Source organism: Nicotiana tabacum, chromosome 24 (genome assembly GCF_000715075.1).
Source record: "Nicotiana tabacum cultivar K326 chromosome 24, ASM71507v2, whole genome shotgun sequence".
Taxonomy (NCBI): Eukaryota; Viridiplantae; Streptophyta; class Magnoliopsida; order Solanales; family Solanaceae; genus Nicotiana; species Nicotiana tabacum.
In genome coordinates, this window is record NC_134103.1 from 77,102,659 (window position 1) to 77,112,695 (window position 10,037).

At 33.1% G+C, this 10,037-nt stretch overlaps 1 protein-coding gene across 1 annotated transcript; it reads right to left on the reverse strand.

The window, feature by feature from the left end:
* Positions 1-1,825: 1,825 nt before the first annotated feature.
* On the reverse strand, positions 1,826-7,853 carry LOC107774492 (lysine histidine transporter-like 8). The gene is made up of 5 exons (XM_016594037.2): positions 7,499-7,853; positions 5,408-5,541; positions 3,468-3,907; positions 2,871-3,002; positions 1,826-2,367 (listed from the first exon to the last, which is right to left on the reverse strand). Exons 1-5 carry the CDS (start codon positions 7,795-7,797, stop codon positions 1,885-1,887), a joined length of 1,488 nt encoding a protein of 495 aa, XP_016449523.1. The 5' UTR covers positions 7,798-7,853; the 3' UTR covers positions 1,826-1,884.
* Positions 7,854-10,037: the final 2,184 nt, after the last annotated feature.

Genomic DNA, 10,037 nt, shown 5'->3' on the forward strand with positions numbered 1-10,037 from the left:
TTAATTAAAAGAAATAGTGAAACTAGCTAGAGAAAGAGAAGGAAGAAGAGAACTCTTACACAATTACTACTATTTATAAGTTACAACTTGATTTCTTAAAATAAGTAGGATTTCCATTTTCAGTTATGATCACTCGAACCTTTTCTAGAATTCCTCGAACTCTAACGTACCTCATGACGTCTGTGCTTACGCCAATACGTAATGTAAGCAATGACATTTTTTTAAAATAATTTCTTAGGTAAATCTTACCATATGCGAAATCGAAAGAAAAGTGGATAGGGACGAAAACAAAATTTAAAAACTACAAATTTTCCAAAATTTAATGTCTTTTGGTACAAAATACCCCTAAGAATGATACTTGATTGCTCCATTTCTGTGATTGCGGGTAGAATGCCTATTGTTTAAAATTGGAAGAGTTTGATTCTTAAAACAAAATTATTCACCCAATTCAAAAAACTTTCTAGAAGTTTATTAAGTTCAATGAGAAAGAATATAGTTATACTAATATCCAACATCATTTGGCAGGGCATAGTTAGAGTATTTGCTACGGATTCGGATAGACCCAATAACTTTTGTTAAAATTCTGTGTTTGTATTAGAAAATTTACTATTGCGAACCTAATAATTAAGACGAGTTATAAATTTGAGAAAAAGTTCAAAACTCATAAATTTTAAATTCTGAATCCACCTATACTTTTATAGATGGTGCCTAGGGGTAAGTGGGTGTTCAGTGTTTGGTGAAAATCAAACCAAATAGATTAAGCCAACCGATATATCTTTGGGTTTGGTTTGGTTTTACATTTTAAAATACCGACAATATTTGGTTTGAATTTATATTAAAATAAATCCAAAAAAATCTACCCAAGTGGACAAAGTATATATATATTTTATAATTATATATATACAATAATTAATTTTTAGAAACAATTTTAAATATTCTATATACTTTTCCATCAAAATTAACTAATTAAATTGACAAATATTTTGCGGAAAAAAACTAGTACATTTAGTTGCTAAGTCATATATGTATTAATCAGAGGCGGATCCAGGAACTTTGAAGGTTCCTAGTATTGAACCTATTATATTTTTAAAATTATGAGTTCATATTTACTATTTATTGTAATTTCACTATATTTTTACACAAACTTGTGCTTCATATTGAAACTTATGGTTATAATGTTCAATCATGGTTATAATGTTGCATCTGCCCCTGGTACTAATAGTGAAATGTATGAAAGTGTTCCACTTCTTTCGTTGCTTTTCCCCCATCAACCGCACAATGCATGTGCAACGTTCTTTTATAAACTTCTTTTGACTTAAGTGTATTTCGATACAAGGTAAAAAAGCGTCGTGAATCATATTCTATAATAATTTTCCAAAGAATAGAACAAAACTTGTAAAGAATTCTTGATTATCTTAATTCCACCACTTAACTAAGGTCCCATCAACAGGTAGTATGGCACATAAATAATAATTATTGGAAACAAAAGGAATAACGACTATATCGTATTATATCAAAGTTGACCCTTCCATGGATCTCGAGAGATATTATTTTGGATTATTGGGAGTTATTATTTCGTTTATTGAGAGTCGACTATAGGATTTGACTATTTAAAATCAGCTAGCAAGTCCGAATCTAAGTTAGGAAACATGCTTCCGTATTTCCTTCGATATTATATCTCACTTGAGTATAATTTCTATACACTAAAAGTTTAAAAATTATTTACTGTCAGGTCATTAATTTAAATATAATTACATTTAAGTGTTCATAATAAATGGATCAAGCATAAAACTCAGGTAACAAGTTAAATTTGACTAAATTGCACTAATAGCGCAAAAATTAATTCATTATACTGTTTATGTAAGTTAAATCCTTTTTTTCCCACTAAGGACTAAAAAAATTGGCGTCAAATTTTTCAACCACCAGATTCCACAACGCACCAGCAACTTGTACAATGCTAATCAACATACCCAAACATCCAAGAATCATGTTGAGGCAATACATTAAGCTGTTTCTGCTAGGTTTCTTGATTGAAATCCACATGAAGCAAGGGTAAACCAGAGATAAAGGCAGTGCAATTCCACCCACAAAAGCAGCCAAACTTCCCAAAAATGGGAATGCCACTGATATGAAATATGTCAATCCGCCAAAGAAGAGTTTGATGCATAATTTTACCCACCTCGGGCACGCCTTGTGTTGCTTGCTTACATATATTCTTTCAAAGTTGTCAAATACGGGCATTGCATATATTTGAAATGTGCATAAAGATTGGATTATCACCATTATGTATATTGTGCCTGTTAACCACTTTGGTGTGCTCTCTTGGTGGTATTTTGCAATTGCGGTCATAATTCCACTTGCAGGCATCTGCCAACCAATTAAAAATACGCCTCAATTCTAACTAAGTTAAAAGTTATATGAATGTTCACTTATGAACATGTCACTCGATTTATCTATGAGACGGATTCAGTGTACCGGTACAATATTCATTTGATCTCAATACTTTCAATGCATAATATCAATTTATGTGTAAAAATTCATTAAAATTGCATCAGATATATAGTAAATATGAAATCATAACTTTAAAAATATATTAGTTCAACACTAAGAACTTTAAAAATTGAATCTATAAAATTTAAATTCTGAATCCGCTCTACTTTAGCTTACCTGACTAGTTAAGTCATTGAAATATATGACATACATAGAAACTACACAAAGTGTATTCATAAGTCACAAAAAAATTTATAGTTCAAAAATGTTTGAAAAAATACCACTAAAAATGATTAATTAGACTCCGGTAAATAGTAAGAGTATCATGTAAAATGGATTTAAAGAATACTAAGGAGTATAAAGCATGAGTAGAAAATTACCAGATTTCCATAAGACCAATATCCTCCAATTGCCAGGGGAAATATACACATTGCGATAAAAGAGTATGATGACACTACTCCTCTCCACATACTAGTCCGTGTAGGATGTTTAGGATTGGTAGGTAATGTCCCCTGCATAAATTTCAATAGAGAAACAGGAAAAAGAAAAAGTTTTAGAAACATGCACTTCTTCAACAATACAATCATAAAGCAATAGTATAACTTAATTTCCCGTAGAAATTGAACCAGTAACCTTTCAAAGGTTTTTCAACCCTAGAATTGATTTTAAATTGAATCAAAGGGATTTAAAATATAATATATAAAAATAAAAAATATTTTTTGTTATATACACAGTATACTTTTTCGGCGAAGGGAGTTCAACCGAACACCCTTCTGCCATCTAAATCCGCTCCGTGTTTAACAGAACATAAATTTAAGAAAGAAAAAAAGGACACTCCGGTGCACAAAGTATTCTGCACTCACGCAGGGTCTGGAAGGGCGCAACCCAAGGGGTGTGATTTAAACAACCTAGTATAATGCAAGCATTAATGGCTAAAAGAGTATCACATAAATTAGAAGGGAGAGAATAAAAGTTACCTGTATTTCCAAAACAACATTGTGACCTCTGAAAGCAATGACAATTATAGCAACACCATTTAGGATAGCACGAAATCGAGCCATTGTTGTTGTTGCATTATCAGATGGGTTGTAGGAGACTCCATTGGGTCTACCTTTACTGATGGAGAGTGCCCATATTAGAGTTAAATAGGCCACGCCCATGACTGAGCCAACAAAGGAAACCCAAGATAAGGAGTGCAAATTGGGGCAAAATTGGGCAATTAAAATGGCAAGGCATATAAACAACAAGAACCACTGAACTCCACTCAAAGATCTGTGGTGGCAATTGTGATCATTTCCACATATTGCATTGTAGAAAAGTTGAAGGGTACCTCCCCCTGCTATAATGGACATAACACAAGTGCCCCCTGATAGGTACATTATTGGGAATATTGCTAGACATTTTCCCAATTTTAGTCCTGAAAATAATGGTAAGATATTCCATTAGTTTCGTTTTCAGAGAAAAAGAAAAACAGTGGCGATTGACTGAGAATGCACTAGCAGAATGCCACTACAAAAAAACTGATATTAGCTACAAACTCTGTTGCTAATCTGTCACCACATTGTTCATAGCTAACAAAGAATGATAAACGCACAAATTTTCCCATAATTGTTTTCCAAAGCCTAATTTTGCAAAATTTAAGTAAAAAATAAATTCATATGCTAACCTAAAGTAGAAGTTGTGGCATATAAATCAATAAATATTTCTAGAAGAAATCCTTAAGGTTCTAATCCGATAATTTATACTAAATTTTAAGGAGTATGAACTTTTTTAGTTATGTGCTTCAGTGAAAAAAGAGAGATAGAAATGAGTTAGTCTCTATATTCAAAAATATAATTTCTGCAAAATAAAACGAAAGCAGAAACAAAAGATAGATATAGAATCAAATGAATAACGTTCCGAGCCCAACAAAAAACTGTGTTTCCTTAAGGAATTAAATCCCCTCACTGTTGCCCAAGGTTGTTGAATTAAATCCTCCCAGGATAGAACGAAACAACTATTCTGTAATACATGCAATGGAAATTATAGAACTTCGTCGAACTCAACAAACGGCAGTAAACCACACTGATACGTACGTTTTTTTGCTTTTGAAAAACAGTGCAGAAATGCAGAAGATGGGAGAATATGCAAATCTCGGTAATCTGAAAGTCATGCCAAACCTCTGAATTTATAGTCAAATAATTTGGGTTGAATAGGTGAGAAAGTACCTGTTCACATGAGGTACTGTTTCGGCGGAAAACTTTTTTGTTTGGTCGCGAATTTTAATTTCAAAAACAATCGTTAGGTGTTAGGAAATCATCCGCGCGAATTTTAATTTCAAAAACAATCGTTAGGCGTTAGGAAATTATCCGCCAAAATATCAGGAAAAAGAAAAATAGATAATGGGGGTCGGGGCCGAGCGACGACGGCATGAGGCACCACTTTTTCTTAACTCTTTAAGAGCTAGAAGATGTATTTCTATATATAAGTACCATTATTTTCTTTACTTTTTGGGACGAGGGACAAAGTTCATTGGTCCAATTATTTAACACAGCACATAAAACCTTTTTCCTTTTTTTAAGTTTATTTAGGCCAACCTACAGAGATTTCAAACAAGTCTTTCTTTATTTATTTAATTATCTATTTTCATTTGACGTAATTGTGGAAACAGAGATATTGGCGGCCTTCCTAACCTCTGTTGACCCCACGCTCCTAGTCTATTAATTCCAAGAAAAGTTACACCTTTTATAATTAAAAATAAATTAAATTAATATTTTTGTTTTCCTCTCATGGCATGATGTTATAGTTAAATAAATGTCACAATATATTTAAAATTAATTATTTTAATTTTTTTTACCTATCTCTTTAGTTTTGTGTCCGGTCAAACGGTTCATGTAAAATAAAGGGTAGGGAGCATTTGTTTGAACTTTGAACTAACCGAAAGCTGCAATAGAGAGTTGAAGGTATCTGCTATAACGAGTTCCAGAGTTTGATTCGTGAAGATGAACTAATAGCCACATAGTATACAGCCGCCATGCAAAAACCACCGTCAAAATTATTATTCCCCACGACCTGCAGGAATTGCATATATTCAATTAGATGATTTAAAATTTAAGGCCTATTTTACGTCAATAATTTACGTGTTTGTTCTGTCACTTAGCATCTATGATTTGTATCGTTTATGATATAGAAAAATTTCAGAAATAAGATATTTTTTTAAAGCAATAGGACACTTTGGTCCAGAATTTGTATTTTCTTAAAAAAATTATTGAATATGTATAAATTGTTAATTTAAAACCTAGTAACATAAACGAACTAGAATCTCAAACCCACAAACCCCGCCACTATGCTAAAAAAATATTTTTACTTTTACTTCTCCATTTTAGCAAATCAAGAATAAGACAAATTCTTTTCCTGTTTCATTCTTATCATTAACTACTAATTCTTCAAATTATTTTTCAATAATATTTAAAATTCTATCATTATTATGGGCAAAATAGTAAAATAATAAAATATATACTAGTATTTATTAATATTTTTTAAAGGGAGTGCAAAATTAAAAGTGGTAAAATGAAGAGGAAGAGTATATAAGAATGGAATTAAGTATCTTAACATGTAGGAGTACATGATTGTGCATATCTAGCTATTGATTGTGCATATCTTTCTCATGATTAATTAAAGAAGGCATGATGAGTGTAAAAAAGAAATAAAGTAAAAAAAAAGGTATGATACATGGGTATATAGTACCATAACTAATTACAGTAGAAAACAATATATAGAAATAAAGTCCAAAATTTGAGGCATATCTCACTATTAGAAAAATACAATTTGTGACGGAATTCATTAATACGGACGAAATTTGTGACAGACATAATAATATGGCATTATTCAATTTCTATCGCAATTCTTTCACAAATTTATGACGGAAATAAAAATTTATATATACTGGTAGATATATTGATCCGTACGTTACACACTCAATAAAATTTCTTTTTGCTGACAACTGATAAATAGAAAAAGGTATAATGTATGAATTAATGTGCATTGTCTGAGAATTTTATTTAACGTTTAAGCTCAAAACATTAATTAACTCTTTTGGCACATTTAATTTATTTTACAAGGTCATCTTCAGTAGACCTCCGTGACTAATAGTATCTCAGTTTATACTATTCAATTTCTACCAAACAATGGGAAAAGAAAAGCTTCTACGTAATTTCCTTCAGCGTCTGATCAATCCTTTTACAACACACCAAAAGCATGAAAAAAGGGTAGATCCATCTGCATACGGAATAAACCAGAAATTTTGCAATTTCTTTAAACAGATTACTACTATATACAGACCATATATTAGTTCATATAATGCAAAAACCTAATCTTAAATTATTGTTCCTTTTAAGTAAAGTTAAATCTGATGTTTGTCTACTATTAGGAATAACTGAATCACATATAAGCAATTTCTAAAAATCGCATGGCAATCAAGAATAATTAACAACCCACCGGAAGATAGTACTCTCTCCCTTCATTTTTATTCAATATATTTTTACTTTTATTTGTCCACTATACTAAATCAACAGAAAGACAATATTTTTTTTCTTCTGTTTTATCCTTATTATTAACTACTCATTTGCCAAATTATTTTCAAACTATCATTATTATGGATAAAATTGTAAAATACATACTTCATTTATTTTTTCAAAGAAGTGCAAAGTCAAAAATGAACAACTAAGTTTTGTTTCAATTTACGTGACACATTTCGCTAATCAAGAGTCAAACTGCTTAAAGTTTGACTAATATTTTAAAATATATATTTTTATCGTATTGACATAAGAAAAATTATAATAACATATAGAATTTTTTATATAGTTTTTGAATATCTAAATTATAATTTCAAAATACTGGATTAAACTAATTAAATTTAGCTTTAAAATTTAGTGAAATTGACGCTCCATAAACTAAATGTGTCATCTAGGGAGTAGTAATAAATGGCTAATAAAAAGAAAAGGAATATTAAGGAGGCTTAATTACTTACCATCCCAAAGACGTGAAAGCAAAGGGGAGAACAAGAGCTGGAGTTCCAATGCCAGAACACAATAAATGAAACGCCGCCGTATAAGCATTCCCCTTTCTTGATTCCGTTATAGGCAAGTAACTTTCTACTTCTTCTTCTGGAATATTCATATTCTTCTTCTCCATGCCGCCGTCGACCGCCGCCATGCATGACGGCGAATCTCTTCCTTCCGACTGATTATTGTCAAAGCGATCGTCATTATCAATGGGTATGATTTTCAATGAAGAGAAAGATGATGACACCCTTTCTATATCTCCCATATTCTGATTTTCTGTTAAATTTTCAGAAGAAAAGCTATGAAATTATTAAGAGACAATATAATATGGTTATTGTTTTCGTAAGTAAATGGTGTTGTATATATAGAGAGAGATCTTTCTAGTAGTGAGCGTCCTTACGTATGTGCCCACGCCAGCATGTGACGTAAATTAATTATGATAATACTATTATATTCACACGTAATCATGTGACTTCCCTGCTTACATTCTTATTCCCTTATGATAATAAATCCCTTAGCTTTTGTTTTCTGATTCGGAGACCACAAATATTATGATATTAGTCTTAATTTATTTAATTTAACAGAAATTAATTAAGAAAGAATAAGTTATTAGCAGCTTTGATGTTATTTTACTCTAAGACATTAATCATACTCTCTCCGTCCTAAATTACAAGAATTGTAACATGTCGGTTTGGAATGATTAATTAGTAAGAAAAAGTAGTAAAAGTGTTTGACTATTAAATTAAAATGAAAAATAGACAGGTATTTTGTAATCGTTTAACAATGTTTGTGTACGGTCAAAACCGATTAAGTCAGTCGTACGAACTGGTCGAGATGATAATACTTCGATCAAAGGGTATCTGCGTGACGACAAGTCGAGGTCCGAAATAAGGGCGTCAAGCTTCGAGCTCTAAGACCGATCAATGAAAAGCTCGATATCATTATCGAGCTCATATTCAAATCGAACTATGAGGCAAAGCGGAGATTATCGAAAATGCATAGACCGACCAACACTCACCCCGAATATCGAGACTCCAAGTCAGAATCGAGCTCGAACCAAGGCCGAGGGCTCGATCCAATACCGAGCTCGAGCCAGTATGCATATAGGGACACATTGTAAGCATAAAGGGACACATTGTAACAAAGACAACTTTAGAGGGATTAACACTTTTGGGCTCATTTACTTTGCCTTGTTCATCAACATTTCCTTTTTTCTCTGCCTTATATTTTATTCCATTTGTCAAGAATACATATATTTCTATTTCACTCTATATTTTGTACCAAATTATATTACATGTCCTTAGAACCATACACAAATTTAACTCTATCCAATTTTTCGGGTAAACAGTTTGGCGCCCACCGTGGGGCTAAGGATAACAGTGTTCGTTTGATACAAATCTGCAACACACACCAGTTTACGCTCATCTTTTGAGAGTGTCTCTGACTCGAACTAGAAATGGAAAACCCTCGATTAATGACTTTACCCACCGACAATGAAGTCGGCCTTCAAGACGAAACCAATAACTTGATGCCCAAGGACGGAAGGCCGCTTATCGATGTCATTGAAGCTCGAGTCGAAGTACCTAAAGCTCAAGCCGAAGTACCGCTAGATGTCAACTAACATGTGGCCTTAGAGGCAAACCAACGCTCCGAGCCAGAAAATAGCATTCATGACGGTACTCGATCTGCAGCTCGAGACTCTCATAACGTGAAAAAAAATGGAGTCAGCTTGCGTATGATTTTTGAAATGTTACAAGACCAGCAGGTAGCGATAGCTCAGTTACAGAGCCAAACCCAGCTACCAAGCATACCGGAGCCCAGTCCACCTCGAGAAATTGCTCACCGAACGGAGCCAGCCGTAGTGAGGTCAAACGAATCAGAATCAGGGACTACCCCCGAAATTAATAAAATACATGAGGAACTCACAAAGTGAATCGAGGCCAACGATTAGAAAGTAGAAACATATAATTCCAGGGTCGATCAAATCCCAGGAGCTCCGCCCACGATAAAAGAGTTGGATTTCAAGAAATTTGTACAAAAGCCTTTTTCTTTCGAGTGCAGCCCTAAAACCAATCCCCAAAAAGTTTCTTATGCCCGAAATCCCCAAATATAACGGTACGACCGATCCTAACGAACACGTCACCTCTTATACGTGTGCCATCAAGGGTAACGATTTGGAAGATGATGAAATCGAGTCCGTGTAGTTGAAAATATTCGGAGAGACCCTCTCGAAGGGGGCGATAATTTGGTATCATAACATGCCACCAGATTCCATCGATTCATTTTCTATGTTAGCGGATTTGTTTGTAAGGGCACATGCCGGTGCCATAAAGGTTGCAACAAAGAAATTAGACCTTTTCAAAGTAAAACAAAGGGATAATAAAATGCTGAGGGAGTTCGTGTCCCGATTTCAAATGGAACATATGGAATTGCCACCGGTCATAGACGACTGGGCCGTCCAAACTTTCACCTAAGGGTTGAATGAGCAAAGTTTAATAGCGTATC

Coding starts and splice junctions, on each gene's coding strand:
- LOC107774492 (XM_016594037.2), bottom strand. CDS start 7,797: ATGGGAGATATAGAAAGGGTGTCATCATCTTTCTCTTCATTGAAAATC. Junction 3,908..5,407: donor ACTCTCTATTGCAGCTTTCG/GTTAGTTCAAAG, acceptor CATTATTTTCAG/GACTAAAATTGGGAAAATGT. Junction 3,003..3,467: donor ATGTTGTTTTGGAAATACAG/GTAACTTTTATT, acceptor AAATTTATGCAG/GGGACATTACCTACCAATCC.